This window comes from Homarus americanus, unplaced genomic scaffold, assembly GCF_018991925.1.
Source record: "Homarus americanus isolate GMGI-L3 unplaced genomic scaffold, GMGI_Hamer_2.0 scaffold4896, whole genome shotgun sequence".
In the NCBI taxonomy this organism is placed as follows: domain Eukaryota; kingdom Metazoa; phylum Arthropoda; class Malacostraca; order Decapoda; family Nephropidae; genus Homarus; species Homarus americanus.
In genome coordinates this window covers 1,211,094-1,236,729 of record NW_024749657.1, presented here as the reverse complement: position 1 = coordinate 1,236,729, position 25,636 = coordinate 1,211,094, and the positions used below count along the sequence as shown (strand labels likewise).

The following is a 25,636-nucleotide window of genomic DNA, read 5'->3' as shown; positions in this document are numbered from 1 at the left end:
AACTCGGCTTTATTTTGGAAGAGTCCTTTTAACTGAGGGAGTCCGTTTCTCATCACTTCAAGACACCTCAGTCCTCCGTTATCCATTTTCTCTGACTTTCTGAAATCAACCTCTCTATAAAATGAATTTGAGTGTGAAGAGAACACCCTTGTTTTGAGTCAACAGATATGTCTGTTTTACAGTTGGAACATTTAAGATCCATTGTGAGTGGTGTTGAACGCTTCAACTGTCCTTATTGTTAGTAAAACGTGTCAAGTAAGTGGAGTGTCAGGTTTGCCAGCTAGAGTAGCGTATTTTATGTCGTCCGTGGGGATATCCGCAGGTTTCTGATCTCTCCTGAAGTTATATATCATTTTGTCGCCTTGAACATCAGAGAATCGATGTTTATAGTTTTAAGTTAGTGTCAGTTGTCTATTTAAGAAAAGTCATTAATCTCCTGAACAGTTCCTGTCAAACTCAAAATTCTCCAAAGACTTAACGGCCGTCTGACCTGGGATGTGGTTTTGCGGTCAGGCCAATAGAGTTGCGAACGCATATAACTCCATTTTCACCTCTTTACTGACAAGCTCAATCTGATTAGATCATAAATATAGATGTAGAAAATTAGCCTGATCTGTGACACTGACGGTCACAGCTGGGTGTCAACGACCGCTTTGAATGGGGGCCTGTTGTTGGTAAAATTAGTCTTTCTAGTAGGGATATGCCCTCAGGCGTATATATGCCAGCGCTGGAAAAATCACTCCCTCTGTGATTTCTTCTCCACGTCTCGAACGCTGTTGTGGGGGTTAGCAACACTCCTGAGGTCAGGGCCGCCTATGAACACGATGTCTCGAAGGATATAAGGTGGAGAAGATTAGAATCCCAGGAGAGATTCTTTTGGCAGACGCCACGGCCCACCTCCACCGCCAGAGTCAACCTTTTTTCCGGGCCAGGCGCTCTGAGCTGGCGACTAGCCTGTAAACAACTTTGGCCCACTGACTCCGACGTATGATCATGGTCTATCTACTGTTCTTGGTTATGTGTATGGAGCCGTATTAAATATCCATGCTTGGGGATATTTAGCAGAAATATAGTCATCCCGGGTTAAATGAACCACTGAATGAGAGTTAAAGTGCCATGTTGTTCCTTGCGAACTAACAGGAAGTGTTGTGTATCGCTGCTATAGTTGTGGAGTTGTCCGGTGTGTTGCGGCGTATTCGTCTGTAGTAACCATGAAAGAATAGAGGGTATGCTATTTATAACCAAAATTGAAGAGGTAATTTGCTACTTGTTAAAGTAAGACCTGAGGTCAGTATCTTGTGAATAATAATTACGGAATCTCATTGTCAAGGTAATATACTACAATTGTCTAATGAAGTAATAAGTATTTGGAGGTGTTTAATGAGATGTGAAAGTTCTTTAAGTGTTGATGACTTAATAAATAGTGCAGTTCTGTTTGTCTGAGTGGATCTGGGAATGCATCTTATCCTCACTGTGTTAATAAATATTGAATTAGTAATCTACGGTATCACCACTCTCCTTCCTAACTTATTGGTTCCCCAGAAAAATAATGCTTACTCGTGCCTATACATCTACCACACTACCCAAAAGCTTTCCATAAGGTTATGACATCTTCACTCAAGTCTGGTGGTGTAGCCTACTTGTAAGTATAATAAGTGCTGAGAATAACATGGTTCCCAGACTAACCCCATGTATACGAATAGACGTAAAACAAGTATGCTTCAGTAAGGTAAGAACAATTAAACTGAGTAAATATAATATACATAGAAAATTCAAAATTTGGAAAGAAATTACAAGAAAAGAAAGATAAGACATGTATGTACATTGTGGAACTAACGACACAGCCTAGAAATTATTAAATATATACATCATGAAAGTTTAATGTAAAGAACATACATAACCGAGAAGAGATTTACTTGTATAAGAATATAAAGTATATTTATAAATAAAGAATTGAAGAATAATAACAGAAAAGAATATCTGGATGGTAAATTATAAGATGAGAAGAACTCGGCCCGTTACTCGCCATACTCGCCGGCGGGAGCGGTGGAGGTGGTGTTACTTGAGGACTGGCTGTAGGTAGAAGAGGTAAGTCACCACGAGGTCAGGTCTTATATAACGGAGGTAGGCGTGGCTTAATAGTTGACCTCCGTCATGTAAGGCGGCGCTGGTTGACCTAGACCACGAGGCATACTCTGGGGAATTCGCGGGGTCGGCTAGCCAGTGACAAACAGCGTTTGTAGGGAAGGAATCCACTACGCCTTGGTGTAGTGAGAGGTGCACCTGGCGACCAGAACTAAGGACTGGATGGTGGCACATTTAATGCTCCAGGTGGAGTTATGGTCTTCACTTTATGCAGTGTGCAATGAATAGCACCTACCATGACACCATCAAAATGGCGGTGAGCGGAAATAAAGTCACATGATTTGTACACATTGACAACACAATATATATATGATGGCATTGCATGTAGGTTAGGTTAAGTTAGGTTGGGTTTTTTTAAGTGCCTTTTTTTCTGTGACTTTTTTCTTGGATTCCAAGATGGCACCTTACCAGTTGTGCTTTCTAAGGAAGAAAGTCAGGGCCGGATTCAGGAGTGGGCAAAGTGGGCAGCTGCCCAGGGGCCTCCACATATTACAATATTTTATTTATTTGTTTATTCATTTGGATTATTTTTATTTTCATTCTTTAAAATTCGTGTTTATCTATTCCATCACGTAAAACTATGTTCAGCAAGAAGTGTGATAGAAATTAGGCTAGCTACTCCTTGAAATTCATGAATACCTGGTTTTCCTATGAACCATATATTTTTAATGAATGCTGTTGTTTATGTTGCTAATAATATATTTAGAATTCCACAAACATATATTGACTAAAAATGAACTACATGGAATAACGAAATTGAGATAAAAAAAAACAAATAAAATATTTTTTTCATTATCACTTCCATTATGAATGCCATCAGGGCGCTGTGTTTGTTGGACAGTCGGTCGGAGGAGGTTGGGTCGTGTAGTATATCTGCACATAGGTTGTCATGTGTCTGTCGATTAAGAGACTTGCGTCGCCCATGATTCGTGAACTTCCATGAATAGACATAAACATGTCTTGCAGATGTAAAATGAAGAGGAATTGTCATGTGTGCTTGTTGAGTGAAGTCGTCGCCGCTCAGTGATGAATGATCTTGTCAGTTGTCATTTCCTAGAACATGTCTTGCAAATGTACAGTGAGAGAGTCGATTGATGCTTGTGCTTGAGTGTGGGTGGGTGTGCTCTTAGAATATGCGTTCACATATAATTGTGCTTTAAGATACTACAGGTCGATTGGCTGCAAGTAAGTTCAGTTATTTTTATGTATTTTGAGTACATTATCTATGTCAATGACGGTTTCTGTCAGTTCCATGATCAGTATATACAGTATAACAGTATAGTCAATGGTGAACCGACGGCGAGCTTTAGGGGTGGGACTGGGAGAAGTCAGAGGAAGGTCATAATCTTACCCAAAATTCCAAATTTAAAATATGCTGGCGTCCAAATGTTCCAGGGAGTTAAGTAATCAATTAACCTCCCCATAAAGTAACAAAAGCAAACGGCCAATTTGTGTTACGTTTTTAATTATAACGAAAAATTAGGTGCCCGTCTTTGTTGACAGAAAATTATTGTTGCAGAAATGAGTGGAATGGACAGACACAAAGGTGTATGTTTCGAAAGTGGTACTGCAAAGAAAGACATCTAAAGAACGTGCTGAGAGAGAAGCTAAAGAATTTACAAAAACTCGTCGACTGACTGAATTCTTCACTTGTGTCCATCAGCTTCAGAACATCTAGTCAGTGCTTTTGCAAGATCTCAATTCACATCTGATGGGTTCTGCAACTGGAAGCATGCTAATAGGCTTGTTGTCCATGAGCAGTCAAAGGACCACATTCAAGCAGTTTTGTCAGCATCAAGTCGTGCAAAGGGAGCTGGAGGTATAGATTCTAAACTGACTACGCATGTGGGTCAAATTGAGCAGTATTGGTGTAGTCTTCTAAAGCTATTGATCAGCTTTCTTAAATTTATATGTGAAAGAGGGCTAGCTCTTCGTGGAGATGATGAAATAATTGGATCTCCTCATAATGGAAATTACTTGGGATTACTAGAGCTTTTGGCCGAGTATGATGATTTCCTCAGGCAATACATCCAGAATCATGCTAATCGTGGCACTGGTCATACAAACTACTTGTCTTCAACCATCTGTGAAGAAATTGTCAGACTAATGGGCAATGAAGTACTGAACGAAATTATCTCACGTATTGTTACCGCCACAGTAAAATAAACTAGAAGAAAGAGAGAAAGAGAGGGATAACCACAATATGATAAACTAGGCGAGAGAGAGAGAGAGAGAGAGAGGGTGAGGTAAGAGATATAGTGTTGACAACGAATTTGCTGACGAATCTGCTGAGGTGTTTCAATACTAAACAGATGGCCCTCGCCTCCGGGCTGAGATTGCCCTCGAGGGTAGTCTACCGATTTCTACAGGCCAGACAACACGTTGGTTCAGACCTCTAGACCCTAAAACGTGAGTGATCGTGAAGTATTAGAATCTGCTAAGAAACTCTATATAACTTTAATAAGTATATTTATGTACTGTAATTTGATCATATTACCTGTATACAAATTGTCTCCTGTATCAACAGTTATAGCATGTGAGTTATATTTAAGATGTTAACAGGCTATGTACTGTATATTGATTGTATTATTCATACTATGTGTCCTGAGATAACAGCATTTGTTATATGAGAATTGTTCTTTGACAGGTTTTGACCGAATTATATGGTTTATTTCTCCAGCAACAAACCAATAACGCTCCTATGAGCATTAACACGTATAAAGCTCTCAAAATATTACTCAATTTCTCTAGATTCCACCCCTGATGAAGACATAGTGATGAACTAACTCTGATAATCAGATACATGGAGCATGACACACCTGTTGAGAGATTTGTGAAATTCTTGCCAAATCAAGGACACAAGGCTCAAGAAATGTTTGAAGGTTTGATGAAGTTTCTTGCAGACAATGACATTGGCATTAAATTGTCGTGGGCAATCTTATGATAATGCAACATCTATGAGTGGGAGGTACAATGGTCTGCAAGCCAAAGTTGTAGCTGAAAATCATCATGCAATTTGGATACCATGTGCTGGTCATTCATTAAACTTGGCTGGAAAAGCCGCAGCTGAATGTTGTCAAGACTATCTCATTTTTTATTTTCTTGAGGCAATTTATTGTTCTTCACAGCTTCTACATCATTTATGCAATTCTTAGTGATTTATTGAAAACTGTAGCGTCTGGCCCGGTATCTGTGCCAAAGAGGATTTCCACAACAAGATGGTCCTGTCGAGAAGTTGCAGTAGAGCAGTTGTCCAAGGTTATCTCCCAATCCGTGAAGCACTTGCTAAAATAGCTAGAGATGAAAATGAGACGAGCAAAACATGTTATGAAGCCAATGGTCTCCATGATAAGATGTGCAAGTTAGAGACTGCTATTTATGCTGTGTTTTGGCATGACATTCTTGGCAGAGTTGATGCAACAAGCCAAGCATTGCAAGATCCTAAACTCGATTGGCCCAATTACTTATTGTACAGCCTCCATCCGCTCATCCACTAGTAATTCCCAAATTAAAGAAGAAGGCATCCGTCAGTGCTGGAAAGAGCACTACCATTCCCTGCTTAACCGAAACACTTATGTGGATGCCCTGACTATCCAGCACTCCAGCAGGTCCCTCAGTACCCAGTGGTGACCAACCTCAGCATCCCTGGATGAAGTAGCTAATGCCATCAAACAGATGAAGAATATCAAAGCCTCAGGGCCTGATGGAATCCCAGCCAAAGTGTGTAAAACAAGAGAACATCTGCTGACCGTCTGTCTCTATGTAACAGCACCTTTGCTTTATATAAATATTCACCCAAATGAATAACACCAACTTATTCACAAAGTTATTCAATAATGAGTCAACCTGTTCTTGACGACAATAGACTGCTGAGCTTGTAACAATCTCAGAGGTCGAGCGCAGGTCAGCTGATTAATCAAACAACCAGTTCGTTCTCTCACTCCCAGAGAAGGTAGTAGATCCTTACCACTTGAACAAAGAAGAACATCTGGCTCAAGTGTTCGCTCAAAGTGTTCTTTACAACACTTCCCTGGAGATAATTCATAATTTATTCTCTCAGATTATATTTGTGTATATAGCTGCTTTGACAATAAGGGAAAAACAGCAAGAAGTGTTTATATCAAGTCCAGCCACTTAAAGAGTTCCAGAACTTAATTAAAACAATTAATGTGATACCAAACAGCTATCACATCCACTCTCATGACAACTACTTTAAGGGCAGGCTGTTCTTTTGTGTTTTCTTTCTTTTCCTATTCCATTCTTTTTTTTTATCCCATTGTGATTAACTTTTAACTCTTCAACCTGTTTTTCTCTTAATTTCTTACTTCATTCATTTTTTCCATTAGTTCTGTCTAGTTATTTAATTTCCTATAGTTACTCCATAACCTCTGACCTTTGGTAGCATGGCGAGGGTTAGGGCACATGGGTTCTGTAATTCTGGTATCAAGTTATTGGACAAGAATAAAGGTAGATACTGAGGGAAAATGATACCCCTAACATACTCTAAAAATGGTTTATTAATATGACATTAAATTTGGTTAAAGATGTCATTAACATACAACTACAAGGATCTCCTTGGCTTTGCTCGTCTACAATTCCAATTAGATACTCTCGCTTCTTACATCATTACTGGTTGTACATTTAAAAGAACACACCACATGACAAGCTTACATATGGTACCTTCACTAGAACTCAGTTGGTAGTACATATGATTGATGTACTCTCAACTCACATAACAAGCGTTATTACTGGTAACATCAATATTTAGGGGTTCAATACTCAACATGGGATAACTATATTTATGCGAGTTATCCTCAACCAGGTAAAACAATAATAATTTGGCTCTTATATTGTATCTGTGAGGAATACACCAGGGTGTCACACTGGTGTCACACCAGTAAACAAAGAGCGTTTAGGTCGGTTGCAGTCCGACACACTGAGAGGGAGTTCCTCCTGCAGGCTTAGTTCCCAGGGTGCGCGGCTCGCTCAATTCAATTGTGCCGAATTAAGGCCATCCTTCATGACAGCCAGCTGGTATGCAGCTACCGGTCCTCAGTAGCTGCTGGGTATTCAGCTAACACCCACTCTGTGCCTGGAGATGCGTTGAGGAAGAGTCACGGGTGTGTTAAAATGGTCTAACTTCAACTACACATAACACACGTCTGGCAACGATACAGACGATACTTACGTTACTTTAATAATACTTGGCACACAATCATTTTACCTTATGCTAAAAAGGTCCCTCTATGGGTATACGTTGAGATCTTGGAGATAAGAGTGTGACATATTCTTTTCAGGAGATTAATGACTTTCTTACAAACATCAGATTCTCTGATGTTTGGACATCAAAATATTCTAACTTCAGGAGCAATTGAAACTCCTGGCTCTCCCCAAGGACGATATCACGGGATACCATTCGTACTGGCAGATTCGACACTCACTTACTTGACAAGTGTTACTAACAATAAAGACAGTTGAAGCTTTCACCATCACTCACAAAGGATCTTGATTGCTTTAACTGTAATCAGACATATCTAAGTTGACTCAAAACAATGGTGTTCTCTCTCACATTCAAATTTACTTTATAGAGGTTGGTTCAGGAAGTCAGAGAAAATGGACGGCATCTAAGCTAGAGAAAACGGGCATTTTCCTATGGATAACTCACCAGTTATCCACATGCTTTGAGGGCGTGAAGCATAATATGAATCATCAGGTTTCAAACAGACCATCCATGCCATTGTGACCATGACACTACCGCGGGATCTCACTGCTATCTGTAGTTGGCAAGATTATCGCCCAAGTCCTCCTAAACAGACTTCTTCCTGAGGCGGAAAACTTCCTCCCAGAATCTTAATGTGGCTTTAGACCATCACGTGGCACCAGTGATATGATCTTTGCTGCCCTCCAGATACAAGAAGAGTGCCCACCACTTCTCTATGGATGTCGGTCACACTAGAATAACCCGATATAGTACATCCTTCTTCCCTCACATAGCCAAACTGTGGAATGCTCTGCCTTCTGTGTTTCCATACTCATACAATGTCTCACTTCAAAAAGCTGGTTTTCCAGCATCTTCGTGGTGTAGTTTAATATAATATTTGTCTTTTCTATTTTTAGTTTCTTTTTACGCCTGTGGGTCGACGACCTGTACCCGGGTGGGCTATTCCCCGTTTAAAAAAAAAACTTGAATCAGTTAGGGGAAAATCCACCATAAAGAACCTTGAAAACAGAGAGCCAGTAAAACTTATGAGACACGACCGACCGTCCAGCCGGTCAGTAGTACAGAAGATAAAATAATAATAATAATAATAATAATAATAATAATAATAATAATAATAATAATAATAATAATTATGATAAAAATAATAATAATAATAATAATAATAATAATAATAATAATAATAATAATAATAATAATAATAATGATAAAAATAATAATAATAATAATAATAATAATAATTATAATAATAATAATAATAATAATAATAATAATAATAATAATAATAATAATAATAATAATTGTAATAATAATAATAATAATAATAATAATCATAATAATAATAATAATAATAATAATAATAATAATAATAATATGTAGTGGACCCCATCCCCTACAAGTGACGACTGAGCTCCCGCGCGCCTACCAGCCAATCAGCGTACAGCCAGCGATGCTGGTAGACCCCGGAGTGACCACTCACACAGGATGGAGGAGAAACTGATCACTCTCCCAGTCTTCAAGCAACATGGAAGACTGGCTTACCCACGCAGAGGCAGCTCTCATCGGCTCTACAACTACTGTCTCTACACTGCAGGTTAGACACCCTAGAGCAGCTCTGCTACTCTAAGCAGACAGCCGCTCCTATTCCTGCCCCAAGCACCACGTCCTACCGACCCCAACACACCCGTCCTGCCTCAGACGCCGCCCCCGGCCCAGCAGTACCCCCTGCCGCTCCTCCTGACGCGGACCCACACACCCCTCTTTTCTCCCTCAGGTACCCCCTGCTACTGCCCTGCACCCTGCTGCTGTCGTGGACCCTGCTGCTGTCATGCACCCTGCTGCTGTCATGGACACTCTTCCTAACGCAGCCCCTGCTCCTGACCCAGCCCCACACACCCCAGCAGGCGCATCTGAGGACTTTGTACCTGTCGCGAGGGAAGCACAACATTCATCTCCTCCACAACCCTCCTCCCTCTTTTCTCCCACAGATCTCGTGTATCTAGACAGAGTTGCCCCCCCCCCCTAGCGGCCGGCTCATCCACGCCCTCGCCATTGTCCCACATGTGGCACGCACCGCCAGTTCTGCCTCACATGTGGCACGCAACTCTGCCAACCTCCAGCCTCCCGCCGCGCCCGGAGGGGAAGGGGAGCATTGTAGTGGATTCCTCCCCTACAAGCACCGAACCTTCTCGAATTCCCCAGTCTACGCCTCCAGCGCCGCCCACGGAGCGGGGGTCAACTATCTACCCCCGCCTTATAAGGCCTGACACCGCTGCGACCACTCTCTTTTCTACCCAGTGCCACCAGCAATGTTACAGCCTTAACAACATCAACCTAGAGAAGTCGACTTGTGAAAGAGACCTAGGGGTACTTGTAAGCCCGGACCTACGGCCTAGAAAACAGTGTGTTAATGTTCGAAATAAGGCAAACAGAGTATTGGGTTTTATATTTAGAAGTGTAAGTAATAAGAGTGCAGAGGTCTTATTGCAACAATATCTTGCGCTAGTCAGGCCGCACCTCGATTATGCGGTTCAGCTCTGGTGCCCTTATTATAGAATGGATATCAATTCACTAGAGTCGGTGCAGCGAAGAATGACGAAAATGCTTCCGGGACTTAGAAACCTTCCATATCAGGATAGGTTAAAGAAACTAAACTTGCATTCCCTAGAAAGACGAAGAGTGCGGGGAGATATGATAGAAGTATTCAAGTGGGTGAAAGGAATCAATAAAGGTGATATAGAAAAAGTTCTTATAATATCCGCGCAGGATAGGACTCGGAACAACGGATTCAAGTTGGATAAGTTTAGGTTTAGGAGGGAGATAAGAAGGAACTGGTTTACAAATAGGGTGGTGGACGAGTGGAACAAGCTTAGCAACTTTGTAGTAAGTGCTGGAATGCTGGAAAGTTTTAAAAGGAGGCTAGATAGATTCATGGATGATAGAGAGTGGTAGTAACTCTCGACAGGAGCTGCCATGCACAGGCCAACCGGCCTATTGCAGACTCCTTATTTTCTTATGTTCTTATGTAACACCTCCTCCGCGCCAGCCTAGCGGCTGCCGCTCCAGCCAGCGATCTTGGCGTCCCTCAAGCCACGTGTCCCTCCTCTGGGAACCCTCACCACCCAGCTCTCTACTCAACGCTTATAACCATGCTACCTACCCAGCAACAAGCTGCATTGTACATCCAATACAATATGTATACAGTGAGCACATTGTGAGTTTCCTTTCTCCATCCCATCCTGAGTGTGAACCAATATCTCATAACTCCACAAGCTACTCCTCACCTATAAATTCTTAGCACTGCACTGTACAACAATATACATACTTTTACTTTTATCCTCTTCGCCACTGATTGGCTTGTTAGCCGCTTGGGCGATCGGTCACGTCTCTGATTACTTTTCCTTTTCATTTATCTTTTTCACCAAAAGATCGGCTCGCTAGCCGCCCGGGCGATCGGTCACGTCTCTGTCACGCACTGTTGGCAAATACTGGGCATGCACCGGCTCCTGAATGTACCTGAACCCGCTCCAGTGTTGGTCAAGTCTTGTCTTGAAAGAGCTCACACTCGGTGCCGTCACAACACTCTCTGGTAGATTGTTCCAAGAGTTTACAACCCTCACTCCGAAAAAAGTTTGCCCTCACGGTTTTCTGGACTTGCGGCTTCTTCAATCTTGAGCTGTGACCCCTTGTGGGGCGAGCGTCCGCCAGCTCCAAGTAAGGACACTCGACTGAGTAGTGCCCCCTGAGATGCTTATACACCTCAACTAGGTCCCCCCTTGCCCGTCTGTAGTATAAGCTAGGCAAGTTCAGGCGCTCCAATCTCTCAGGGTAGCTGAGGTGGCGAACTGCAGGCACCAGTCTGGTGGCCCTCCTTTGGACATTTTCAACCAACTGACAGTCCCTAGCATATCTCGGGGACCAGATGGGGTGACAGTACTCCAAATGGGGAAGCACTTCACTCCTGAAGATCGTTACGAGGGACGGACCGTCTAGATATCTGAACGACCTTCTTATAAGACCCAATAATTTATTTGCCTGATTTACCTTCTCACAGTGGCCCGAGAACTTCAGCTCATTGTCAACATACACACCTAGGTCCTTCTCACATTCAGTCTCAACTAGGGCAGTTTCTTCATCCCGCTGGGACATATGATACGCCTCCTTACCGATGGTACGCCCCAGGTGCATCCTCTTACACTTCGTGACATTGAATCTCAGCAGCCATTTCTTCGACCATTCCTGGAGCCCACAGAGGTCCTTCTGCAGCTCTTCACAGTCCGCTTGGTTCTTAATTTCCCGAAATAACTTGGCGTCATCGGCAAACATTTGTATGGAGGAGTCTACAACGTCAGGCATGTCATTTATGAAACAAACAAATAACAGCGGGCCCAACAAATAACAGCGTGAGTTTCTATTCTACCTCATTCCTGAGTGTGAGATATCTACATGTACGTACGTTTGTGTGCCCATACAAAGAGACAATAGACAACTAAAGAGAATTGACAACTGGCCACAACAGTACGCTACAAATACAGCTTTAAATGGGTATTACACAATTTATAGCAAATACTTCTGTCATTTCTTTTCCTGCTTTCGCCTTTATCTTTATTTTTTATCTATATTTGTCATTTTTGTTAATATTTTATTTATTTAATTATCTTAATTTTTCACTTTACATTCAAATACCTACTGTACAATATCCTTAACAGCTATGACGACCATTTCTCATTTAATCACTTCCTTCCTATCTTTTTTCTTTATTTATATTTTTACATGTATCTTTATCTCCATGTTTAAAACTTTTACTACTTATCGTATTATTTAAAAATTTTAGTATACGTATAAATATTTGATTTAAAATTTGTAAACAGCAACTTTATACCAGAGGCGGCGTCCCTGAGTTTCATTCTCCTCCACCCGGCCCGGCCAGTACAAGTTAACGGACAACTAAATAGTGAAATAAATGTGGAATATCTCCTCCATGCGGGTAATTATTTATCTGGATAGAGTTAGTCCTTAAGTATATACCAGAAAGGCAGGTAAGTAGACAGTGTAGGTAGCTAGGCAGTGCAAGTTGCTAGACAATGCAGGTTGCTAGACAGTGCAGGTAGCTAGACAACTGACTGGCTAAGTTCCTATTAACGCTATTTGGTTAATATTCGTCCATTGGCTGAGGTAATACTCCTCACTTATAGTCACTTGTCTCTTCATTTCTTGCTCCTTGTAAGTGATAATATTTGCAGTTAACAGCAACCATAGAATTCCGAATATTCACTACACTCAATCAATAGAACTATTTTTTTTCAATGGTTTTCGTATACCCGTATTACATTAGGTTAGGTTACACTTTTATTTATCAGATTCTTTGGTTGCTGTAATCTGTAATTTTACCTGTTGATTGGTTCTTTTGGTATGAGAATAGCGGTCCGACTAATTACCCAAATGTAGCCGCAATGAAGTCAAATAATGGTCCTACATGAATAAATAGGACTGCCAACCACTTCTCGACTAGTATTTGGTGTCACAAAGTCACAAAAAATTGGAAGACTTAATTTAAACTGAGTTAATAGATCGCGTGCATGTACCGAGGGAGCGAGTAATTACCCAAATGTACCCAAATGTAGTCGCAATGAAGTCAAATGATGGTCCTACAAGCGTAAATTGGGCTGTGAATCACTTCTCGATTATTATTTGGTGTCATAAAGTCACAAAAAATTGGTAAACTTAATTTAATCCGAGTTGTGTTAGGTTAGGTTAGGTTAGGTACTTGCACTCGATCTGTTAACTCAGATTAAATTAAGTTTTCCAATTTTTTTTTTACTTTGTGACACCAAATACTAGTCGAGAAGTGATTGGCAGTCCGATTTATTCATGTAGGACCATTATTTGACTTCATTGCGGCTACATTTGGGTAATTAGTCGGACCCTGAGAATAGGTTTTCTTTTGTGTTTTTTGGTGTTTTGTTTTACTAAAATTTGGGTATTTTTTGTATTAGTGCACACAACTTTCCTATCCCAAATCTATTATCACATTCGAACAAGACGTCTAATTTAAGATACCGTTGCAAACGGAGACAGCACATGCCAGATATTTCTATTTTCTTCCATTAATTTTCTGCCATAATCGCCTACCTGACCTCCCACTCAGCGTGTTTCCTTCATAAATCGCCATAAACATGCGTTCCCATACGCGTCATGCGGCCAATCAAAAGCTTTTTTTTGTTTTGTTTTTTCCACCAATTACAATGAATTGTGGTTTAATTTGCAGTAGTTTTTGCCCAATCAGATTCGACTGTGATTTTGGGTCTCATATTTTGAAATTCTAATTCATTTCCGACCATTGAAGTCTGCGATGGGTATCACTTCAATTACTGTATGTGGAGTTGATTGCGTGTTTTGGGGAAAAAAACGAACAAGTTACAGCATTTTTTAGATCTCATGGTGTTCTCCTGACCTCAATAAAGTGTCCTGAGTGTAATAACGAGTGTAAATATCGTCAAGGCCAACATAGTTGGCATTGTAGTAACTCGTTCCTTATTCCCAAGGCAAAGAAGAGACGTTGGTGTTCGTACACCGTCGGTGATTACAAAGGAACCAGAACCAGGCCAATTGGGTAAGAAATAAGTGATTCCATCATATGGTGAGGGTTAGGTTAGGGTTTTTTTTTTTTTTTTTTCCTCCCGCTTTGCCATGATTTTTGTCGGAAAACGCCCCACCCAAAACCCCTTATAACTAAAAAACAGACGATCGCTGATGGAAATCAAGGTCAAAACCAACCATAACACATGAAAATACACTAGAAAAACATAGTTTTGACTTTCTAACAGAGTTGTGTGCACTAATGCAAATTTACCCAAATCTGACCTCATTTTTGTGCAAATTATCTGTTTCTGTTAAAAATTTAAATTTTTTTTTTTTCCAAAAACTGCTAATTTGCACAAGAAATGATTAGAGTAAAACACCGAAAGTATAAAAAAGAAAAAATTTTCTCATACCAAAACCTGAGAACAGCTAACGGACGAATATTTACCCGCTATTTTACCATGAGTGCACTCTGATTGGCTAATCGGAATACAGTCCAACTCGGCCCATTGCCAACTCGCCTCACATCCTACTTGGACCATCAAATACCAACATGAACCACTTAGGTTAATCAACACTTTTTACACATTTATTTTTGCATTAACGGTAAAAGTACAAAAGTACGATGATAAAATGCTGCATATAAAGTACAAACATTACTGATAAACAATCACGTGATGTGAAACGGCTCGTAGCAAATTTTTTGCAGGTCTTCATCCACTACTGAATTGTCCCACAGTTTGAAGAGTTGTCCTTGGTGATGTACATAATGTACAGTATTTGGTCCTTTGTTTTCGTAGCACTTTACCGTTGGACAAGAGCCTCACCTGGAGTGTCACTAGTTTTGCTTCATTATGGAGTAGCTTGATTAACAGATGGAAGTTAAGTTATCCTTTTCTTGCTTTCAAGTTAAGGCGATTAAGCCACGGATACAGGTGAAGTCGGACCTTGGTGACTTCGGCCCATTTCGGTAATTTCAATGTGGGCCGAGATCATTGCTGTAACTGGGCCGATGTCACCAAGGGCTGACTTCACTGGCACCCTTATGCCACCCTTCACAGGCATTATTCGTGTGGACACTCCTTTTAAATGCACTCCAAGCAGATAGGGTCCAGATGTCTTTCCTGAACCTCTAGATAGCTACTTGTTTGAGGTGTGTAAGGTGGGCCATGCATCCCAAGCATTGGTCAGCCATGGTCAGGACTCAGAATGTGACTGATCCAGTAATCTAACACCAACAGTAAGTGACTTTGCACTCTACACTTTATAAACAGACAGAAACCTCCTATGTTACGAATGTGAATCATGGTTCATTGATCAAGTTCTACAAACATTAACTCATAAAATTCATCCTTCATACCGATTAAACCCTTGTCATTCACTCAGTCACACTCTTCGTATTTCAGTGAACCAAAAGAGACATAAAACCCATCTCAAACTCATTCCTGAACTTCTATTCAGCTACTTGTTTGAAGTTTGAAAGGTGGGCCCAGTTAATTATTTAAGATGGGCCCAGTTAGTTATTTAAGATGGGCCGAGTTGGAGGTACACCAGCTAATCATCCATTACTGGCGAACAACACGAGAATAGTACAACCTTCTTGATATTTAGTCAAATGGTAACGAATTTAAGCCCTAAAACCGATTACTGTATTGGCGGACATACTACAGCTGGTGAGCAGACGTAAACATGTTGGGAAAAATTCGTAAGGAATTCGTTAACCGAAGTGAAGAATCTTATGGAAGGTAATCGTTAATCAAAATTTTTTTAACCGAGGGATCACTGTACTGAAGTAAATTTATTTAGTTACTTTACAACTCTGGAATTACGCAATGAGGACCTGATTCAACTGGAGATGCAAATTTTGTCAGAGGATGTAAAGGAAACTGGAACTCCAGAACCAAAGGGATTCATTACAGAAGAAATGGTAGAAGGTTTTGGAATTAATTGAAGGATTGTTGAAATTTGAACAGCAAAATACCAACACAGCAAGACTCACCAATATTGATAGAGGTATTGTATTACTGAATGTCTATGATGCTACAGAGAGATTTATAGCAAAAAGAAGAACGTTTCAGTTCAACAATCCTAATAAAGCTTTTGTCACTCCTACAAATTCTCATCTCTACATGCAAGCCATGTATAAAAAAACTTAGTCTATGATATATTGCAAAGAGGCTGTGTGTTCCAAATTACGTACATTTCCGACTTTAGAACATCCTCAGGAATGGAACTTGTTCATAACCCGGGGACCCCCCTGTATATACTTACGAAATGTATTCTTGATAAGATTATTTAATATGAATTGTTTTGTTTCAGTAAGGTGACTAACCAGCCAGGTAGTGAAGAGGATGAAACATTAACCACATCACCTACCAGAAGATCACAACAATGGGACATACAAAGAAGAAAACATTTAGTTGTGAGAAATGTGGGAAGGAGTATCGGGTTTTGGGTTGTCTAAAGACACACCTAAAGTTGTGCACTATTGAAGACTTTGAATGTGAGGAATGTGGAGAAGGGTTTGCTACCCAGGCTGCTCTCAATGTTCACAAGAAAGCGCACACCATACGTAAGTGTGATGAATGTGGAGAAGGGTTTGCTACCCAGGCTGCTCTCAATGTTCACAAGAAAGCGCACACCATACATAAGTGTGATGAATGTGGAGAAGGGTTTTCTAGGAAGGCTGCCCTCAGTGTTCACAAGAAAGTGCACATCATACATGAGTGTGATGAATGTGGAGATGAGTTTGCTACCCAGGCTGCTCTCAGTGTCCACGAGAAAGTGCACATCATACATGAGTGTGATGAATGTGGAGAAGAGTTTGCTGAGAAGGCTGCTCTCAGTGTTCACAAGACAGTGCACAACGTACATGAGTGTTATGAATGTGGAGAAGAGTTTCCTAAGAAGGCTGCTCTCATTGTTCACAAGAAAGTGCACAACATACATGAGTGTGATGAATGTGGAGAAGAGTTTGCTGAGAAGGCTGCTCTCAGTGTTCACAAGACAGTGCACAACGTACATGAGTGTTATGAATGTGGAGAAGAGTTTCCTAAGAAGCCTGCTCTCATTGTTCACAAGAAAGTGCACAACATATATGAGTGTTATGAATGTGGAGAAGAGTTTGCCGAGAAGCCTGCTCTCATTGTTCACAAGAAAGTGCACAACATACATGAGTGTGATGAATGTGGAGAAGAGTTTGCCAAGAAGCCTGCTCTCAATGTTCACAAGAAAGTGCACAACATACATGAGTGTGATGAATGTGGAGAAGAGTTTGCCAAGAAGCCTGCTCTCACTGTTCACAAGAAAGTGCACAGCGTACATAAGTGTGATGAATGTGGAAAAGGGTTTACTCAGAATAGTTTTCTCATGAGACATGTGCGCACTGTACATGAAAATCCTCAGAAGTTTGATTGTGATGTGTGCGGTAAAGGTTTTGGTCGAAGACATGCATTAAGGTCACATAGTCTTGTACACAAAGATGAAAAGCCTTTTGAATGTTCGGAGTGTGGAAAAAAATTTTCCCGGAAGCAGTCCATGAAAAAACACTTCCTCTTGCACTTTGACAATAAAAATTTTAAGTGTACTAAATGTAGGAAACTGTTTTCAGATTATGGTGATCTTGATTTACACATGCTGACACATGTTGCCCAAATTTTTACTTGTGAGGTGTGTGACAAACAGTTTAGATATATAAATGGTTTGGAGAAACATATGTCTCGTCACAGTGAAAACCCGCCTACCTGTGACATATGTAAGAAAGTTTTTAAAAATGAGAGCTCTGTGAAGAAGCATATGCTTATCCACAGGAAAAAAAAAGAGGAATATGAGTGTCAGTTATGTTGGGAAAATTTTGAGACCAAGGCACGTTACAGGAAGCATGTTGTTGATATACACAGTGATGAACAAGGGCCCTCCCTTGCTGATGTAGTATGGGTGTGAGATAGCCCCCTAATAGCTATACATTTATGTATGTACAGTTGTGGTTCACAGCACTTGATGAAACTACTGTACTGTACAGTATGGGTGAGGCAGAAGTGTGTTGCATGACAACAAAAACAAGTCATAAGCTGCTCTCTACAGGTAAAATTTCTCTAGCTACTGTGTGGTACGGTATGTAGTTGTACATAACACAAACAATACGTGTATACTACGAGATGCTTAAAGTTTGTGACTAATACAGGAGCTGTTGTACCCCGTTTTAATGTAAATATTTTACATGTACAGTGCAGTACTTTGGAGTACAAATATTTTTTTGTGTAAGGAGGAGGTGATTTTATTATGTGTCTTTTATATACCTCATCATTACCAATTTATTGTGTATTGTCACAGTGTATCATTTATAATACAGTACAGTGATGTTACTCTGATTAAGGACCAAGGGGCAACATGTTACACTGGACCACTCGCTAATATAAACTTAGATTCGTCTACAGTGCACAACAAGAGGCTGTATTCTCACACATTATGGTGTTCCTCTAACTTGACACTGGCCTTAGGTAAAACATATACAGTACAGTATAGTGTCTCAAGTGATCTTCCTAATTACTGACAGTTCTAATCTTTTCACAAAATTCTCTTGTTACTTGTGAACATATTCTCAGGCAGGGATTTCTTTCATTCTGTCATGCCATCTGGTTGATATTTTCTCCAGGAATACTGACACAGGTCACAGGCTCTTCCAAATTTAGCTTCAAATACCCATCCAATTTCAGGATCATAATAAACATTGTTTTAATATGTCAAATATAATATCAAATAATTAAAATTCACAACTCCATAAGTACAGTATACATTACCCAACTCATATAGATTATGACATGTTACATAAAAATGTGGCATAACTAGACACAAAGAAACATAATTACAGTAGTCACCTGGAATGACAAACATACGAGTGTAACATAGTATATTCAGACAATACAAAAGATAATACAACCTAACCTAATATATGAGGAGCTCCAGACCATAATCTGCTAAGTGCCAAAATAGAAAATGGAGGAAAATGCTCAGGAAGGAATGTGTGACATACAATAGTCTTTTTCAGAGTACTCTCACCCACATTTACAGGTTGCCAATTAGCTCTCTGATTTACCCTGGGGAATGGTTGGGGAATACAATACAATACATGTTTCAGCAACATATGGCTCTTAACGGGTTATGGTCCAGAGCTCCGCATATACTAGTAACATACTATACCCACAAAATGTAAACATGGACCCAACGTAATCTACACTGGTAACATAATCTAACAACCAAATACAGATAACTCGTTACACCCCTACCAAGACATACATGTACAGGTTGACAACCCTTTATCCGAAATTCCGAAAAGCTCTGAAAACCGAAAGTTTTTTTTGTGGAGCAATTTTTTTTTTTTTAAACAGGGATTAGCCCAACCAGGCATAGATCACTGACCCACATCGGGGCCTGGGGGGCGAAAATGTAATAGTAATACTAATTATAATAATAATTATTAATAGTAAATAAAAATTTTAATAAAAAATACACCAAAATAAAATAATAATAATAACAATAATAATAATAAGAAAATATAATAATAATAACAATAATAATACTGTATTAATAAAATAATAATAATAATAAAGAAATACATGAATGAAAAAAGATAAAAAGTGAGAAGCACGACCTAGACCTATGAATTATTATTATTATTATTATTATTATTATTATTATTATTATAATAATTATTATTATTATTATAATAATAATTATTATTATTATTATTATTATAATAATAATAATTATTATTATTATTACTGTATTATATTTTCGCCTCCCAGGCCCCAATGTGGGTCAGTGACTTGTGCTTGGGTGGGCTAATACACACAATAATAATAATAAAAATAAAAAAAATTCTGAAAACCGAAAAATTCCGAAATGCCTCTGGGCCCAAGGATTTCGGATAAGGGATTGTCAACCTGTATACTGTATTGATAATATTTCTATAAAGGATAAATCCTTACTTAGCCTTTCCTAGCCATATAACATGGTAGAACCACAGACAATACCTAATTACATTAAATTAAAGATCTAACAGGATGATCCCTACAGCTAATGCCGACGGTGGTCCTGCACTGGAGAGTGTGAGTACTCCTCCCTCCTCTTAACTGACCCCACAAATAACTAGGGACCTACAAGTGCACTGTACCTTTACTCCCTGCCAGTCCCTCACACGATACTTCCACCAACAGACTTCCCGGTCGTGTATAATTCATGCTCTAACACACCTACCAGAGAGGGTTTGGATAATCTTGTAACACATGATACTCTCACCTCCAGTGAAGTCCATACTGCGGTCTCTTGTCACCCTTGTTGAGCCATCTGAGTGAATCGTGGCTAGCTCACCATGTTAACAGGTCTCGCTTGATCCTCAATTCTATACTGTATATAATGTAGTGTATACTGTATCTGTATATCTTTACTGTCAGTCACTATCACTATTTTCAGCCTTCGGGCTGCAGAACTTTTTCAATAAACCGTTAATTATTATTATTATTATTATTATTATTATTGTTATTATTATTATTATTATCTTCTTTTAAGGGCTTCTGCTCTTGTTCCTCCTTCATATTAGCTGTACATTCTATGGTTATGTATTTTATTTGATCCTGTCAATAGTCATTAGTTATGAAACAGAAGAAATTTGGTTGTTTAAATTATTTGAAGCTGTAGCTATTTGGTTTAGTTTTAGTAATTTACAGTATTCTGTATGTTGAAATCTTCATTTGAGATAAAATAATTATTTTTATGTACTGTACAATCTTTAATAAAGAAATAATTACTTAGTACAGTACTTAGTCTTTGCCAACCTGTTCTATTTCTTTCCTGAGAATAACAAAATATTTGCATAGTCGAGAAAATTATTGGACCGTCACATATCAGCTGTGGATGAAACAAATCTTTCTCAATGACTTTGGCACGTCATTGATGAGACCATTTTACCAATACTGTACCATCAAATGTAACACTAAACTGTTAGTCCTCAAGGGGATACACTGTTGGTGATCACTGCAGTTTTCCTCTAAACTATACCAAATTGGCAAGTAAATGCTGTTGGAAATGCCTTGTCTTCAGGCCGGGAGCAGAAAGTCAGTGGCTACTTCAATATCTCAATACTTGTTGAAAAATATTTTCTTCAAGAGTTGAGTGTTGGTAAAGGAGAAAACTGAAGTACCCAGAGGAAATTACATTGTTGAGGAAGGTCACGGTCTCGGGTCTGACCTGGGGTTGGACTAGGGTCTAGAAGAACTGTTAAACGATTTTGGAGAGCAGACCCCAATAACTGTTAAGTTAAACAGTCTGGATGATTCTTGTTTACTGAAAAATAATTGGTCTAGTTTGTAGCACTTTTCCAACATGATCCATCTTGAGTGTAGGACATGATTACTGTAGCCAATGAGTCCATGATTGTGTCACTTTTTCAAGAGTTTGTAATCTGTTATAATGGATCACATGAGGAACAATCTACTACTGTGGTGTATTGTACTGTACTCGGAAAGAAATTATGTACCTAGTGACTCAAAGAGATAAATCCACTGTTCAAAGTTGTGGACACACCAGGAAGATAATGGATGTAGAACATCAAATAAGGATATCATTAAAAGCTAAAACTGTGCAGTACATCATTGTCTGGTTAGTGAGCTTCATTGGTTATGGTATTAAGTTAACACAAAGGATTACATCTACCTTGTTTGACAGGTGGCATAGATAATGTAAATAGATCCAAATATAATGGCAGCAGTGTTCTGTGTCATCCCAAAAGGGGGGTGAGTTGGGTCCAGTCCTGTGTCATGTACAGTACAGTCGCTCACAAAGGTCCAATAACCCCCAGCCTATCTAAACTGAAACTGTTTTAACCCTTGTGTCATTTTTTGATTAAAAAGCGAGTTCCTCAGATATTGAAACTGTTGCCTGGCCCCTCAAGGCTATCACAAGTGTACAGTGCATGAGGAAGAGCCTCACCTGTACTTGTAAGTATGTACCAATATTATTTTATTTTATGAGTTCCCCAAAGTATAATACTTACGTGAGTTTATAAGTACAGTATGTACAGTATACTATTCTGTGTACACCTTTTTCCACGTGTAATATAATATTTTTTATTGAATACAGTATTGGTGACATTTATTAGTAGAGCACACTTATCACTGCATCATCCACAGAATCTATACCAAAACAAACATATTGAAGCATAAATGACACTCGTTTACTCAAAACTATGTTTGGTTAATATGTCTGCTACACTAAATGCCTCATATTATGTTAGGGCAGCTTAGGTAACATTATGTTAGGATAGGTTATGTTATGTTAGCTAGGGTTACATTATGTTAGATTAGATTAAGTTATATCTTATTATGTTAGCTGAGGTTAACATTAGGGTGTAAAAACATCAAGTGAAGTACTTTGGGGTGTCTGATCTTGAGTTGATCCATCCTTACCTCTTCATAAATTCCTTCCTGGATGTGCAGTACTGTATTTAAAATATGTTTACAGATAGCAGTCAGCAAGAGTTTATGTGTAAATGAACTGTAAATATCTTTCTAGATTTTAATAATCACAGCCTCTCTACCTCACTGGTATTAGGCTACACCATATTAGTATAGTAGTTTAATTAGAAACCCATAACAAATACATAGAAATATAGTGGAAACCAGTCTATTATCTCCACTTGTCCCATTCTCTGTCTACAGGTGTTCTACTGACCAACAAGTTACATTCCTGAGGCTTGTTCGTAAGTCCAACTTTACTCCTGTAAATACCCAACATTGTAAAAAAACTAATGTATGTACATTCCCCACCAAAAATATCGTTGGCCATGGGGTCGATGTGATTCGGAGCTTTCCAAACTATGTTACTCGACTTGTTTCAGAACAGTTGGTAGTTTTACATCTGCAACCCATGAGCATGAGTGAGTACAGTGAATCCTTGAAGATTCGGACCTGGTACATCCGGATTTCGGAAGAATCGGACGAAATTTAGGGGTTCCTGGGGCTAAGAAGCATTCCCAAAACAGAGTAAAGATCATCTTAGGTCCGTGTAACTAAGATGTCAGAGTGCGGGACACAGGTGCCTGAGGAGGCGGGAAAATTAAACGGCGTCATCAATTGTTGTTTGTGGGAATATTATTTCATTGACTAATTATGGTACAATGTTTCTTTTTATGTTTGCGTAGGTAAATGCATGGTTTATATAATTTATCACTGTGCCTGTCACTGTTTTCAAATTAGACTACAAGATCTGTATTTCGATCATACACCTGGCAACGGGAGCGAGTAACCTCAAGTTAGTGTGTCGTCTACTGTTGTCACTCCTCGCTTCCTGCCATATTTCACTGGATTTGGTGTTATCATTAGTGTTTACTGTTATAATAATGTTTAATCATGGCATTGCAGCCAGGTTAGGCTTGTCACTGCAACCACCAGGCTACTGGGCCAAGCTGTAAGGTGTTATGGTTGTTTTCAACTCATATTTTTGGGCAGATATACGATACATAACTTCCTTCATTTATTTTTACTTGGTTACATGCACACAGCATCCTACATACATATTGTGAAAAAGTAAAAGAAATAATTGTCCTAAGTTCAAACACATAAAGGGAATAACTATACATTTCTTTGCACACAAGTTAGTTGGCTCAGTGAGGGAGCCAGAGGAGTGTGTAGGGTGTGGGGAGCATTGCTAGGGAATTGGTGGAGGTAGCATCCCAGCTGGTCTCTGTTGTTGGGATGAAGCAAGGAGTGTATGCAAATGGTGACTGTTAAACTTTCATTTGGTTTTTATTTACTGGTTTGGTAATACATTAAGTCCACGCTTAGTGTCACCCCGCTTAACGTTGTTTCGGTACTACGTCGCTAAACTTTAGAGACTAAAAATTCGTTTAACGTCCGGGTGATTCGGTACAACGTCGTTTTGTGTCGTCACGGACTACTTTTTATGGCACATCACCCTCTCTCGGCTCGGCGTACTGCCCTCACTCGCGGAATGTCACAGCGACGCCAAGCCAGTCTTGTTATGACTTCACATCATACGTGTTTGCTTAAGTGCTTTTGCTCTAAAACTGTACTGTACTCTAATCATTCAAAATGGCTTCCAAGCACCCATCAAGTGCTACTGATGCTAGTGTAGTGAAGAGGCAACTTAGACCATTACCCTGGCTACAAAAATGGATGTATTAGCCCGATTTGAGAAAGGGGAACGTGCTGTGGACATAGCCGCTGTGCTTGGTCTAACCCCCACAACGGTGCATACTATCTGGACCAACGCTGACAAGATTAAGGTTAGCGCTGGAAGTGGTTCTTCTCTGAGTGCTGCTAAAATAACTCATACTAGAAGTACTGTACTGTGATAGAAAAGGTGGAAAATATGCTGGCTATGTGGATGGAGGACCAGAATCAACGCAATGTTCCTGTGAGCCTTATGGTTATCCAGCATAAGGCCAGATCCTTGTTTGACGACTTAAAGGTAGAAGAGGGTGAAGGATCGAAGGAAGAGACTTTTACGGCCAGCCGAGGACGGTTTCAACAATTTAAGCGTCGGCATAATTTCCACAACATAAAGATGACTGGTGAAGCTGCAGGTTCAGATACGGTTGCTTCTGAGACATTCCCGCCAGAATTGAAACAGATTATCCAGGAAGGAGGCTACTTATCGAAGCAAGTCTTTAATGTGGGTGAGACTGGTCTCTTTTGGAAGAGGATGCCTGAGAGGACCTATATCTCCAAGGAGGAGAAAAGAGCGCCAGGTTTTAAAGCGGCGAAAGACCGCTTAGCCCGAACATTGCCGGCAACTTCAAGCTGAAGCCGATGTTGATTTCTCGCGCTGTCAACCCATGGGCCCTGCAAGGCAAATAAGAAGGCATGGATAACTGGCGGCATATTTAACCAGTGGTTAAACGTGTACGCCGTCCCTGCAATGACGGAATACTGTGCCAAGGAGAACCTTGACTTCAAAATTCTTCTGTTCGTTGACAATGCTCCAGTTCATAATCCCAATCTCGATGACTTGCATGACAGTGTAAAAGTTGTATTCCTGCCTCCCAACACGACAGCACTGATGCAGCCTATGGACCAGGGCATCATCGCCGCATTCAAGGCGTATTATTTACTCCGTACCATGGCCCAGTTGCTCAAGGCTATAGACGGAGAAAATAAACCTACGATCCAAGAATATTGGCAGGGCTTCAACATTCTTCATGCAATTGACAACATTGGCAAGGCATGGGAAGAGGTTTCAGAAAGTTGCCTGAATGGTGTGTGGGGTAAACTGTGGCCCGAGTGCATCAACAGTTTTACGGGATTCACGGATTTAGTCCTAGCAGTGAATAGGGATATCCTCAGCTTGGCTAGACAGGCAGGCTTTGATGAGCTGGAATCAGTGGATATTGAGGACGTCCTGGCATCCCATACAGAAGAGCTCACCAACGAAGATCTGCAACTGTTTACAGAACACAGTCCCGTTGAAGACGACGAAGATGAAATAACACAACGAATGCTAACTTCCAAGAGGATGGCAGAAGCGTTCAACATGATCCAGCAAGGAATGCAAATCAGTATAGAAGACGACCCAAACAGAGAATGTACCTCAAAGATTCAACTCGGCATTGATGACAGTCTTGGTTGCTACACTGAGATCTATAAGGAGAAGAAGAAGAGTAGCACCAAGCAGTCA

General features: G+C 40.0%; 1 protein-coding gene across 1 annotated transcript; it reads left to right on the top strand.

The window, feature by feature from the left end:
* The first annotated feature begins 12,239 nt into the window (after positions 1–12,239).
* LOC121853573 (zinc finger protein 493-like) lies at positions 12,240–19,317 on the top strand. The gene is made up of 2 exons (XM_042347795.1): positions 12,240–12,350; positions 16,265–19,317. Exon 2 carries the CDS (start codon positions 16,337–16,339, stop codon positions 17,885–17,887), a length of 1,551 nt encoding a protein of 516 aa, XP_042203729.1. The 5' UTR covers positions 12,240–12,350; positions 16,265–16,336; the 3' UTR covers positions 17,888–19,317.
* Positions 19,318–25,636: the final 6,319 nt, after the last annotated feature.

Excerpts from the sequence above, each read along its gene's own strand:
- LOC121853573 (XM_042347795.1), top strand. The coding sequence starts at position 16,337 with ATGGGACATACAAAGAAGAAAACATTTAGTTGTGAGAAATGTGGGAAG.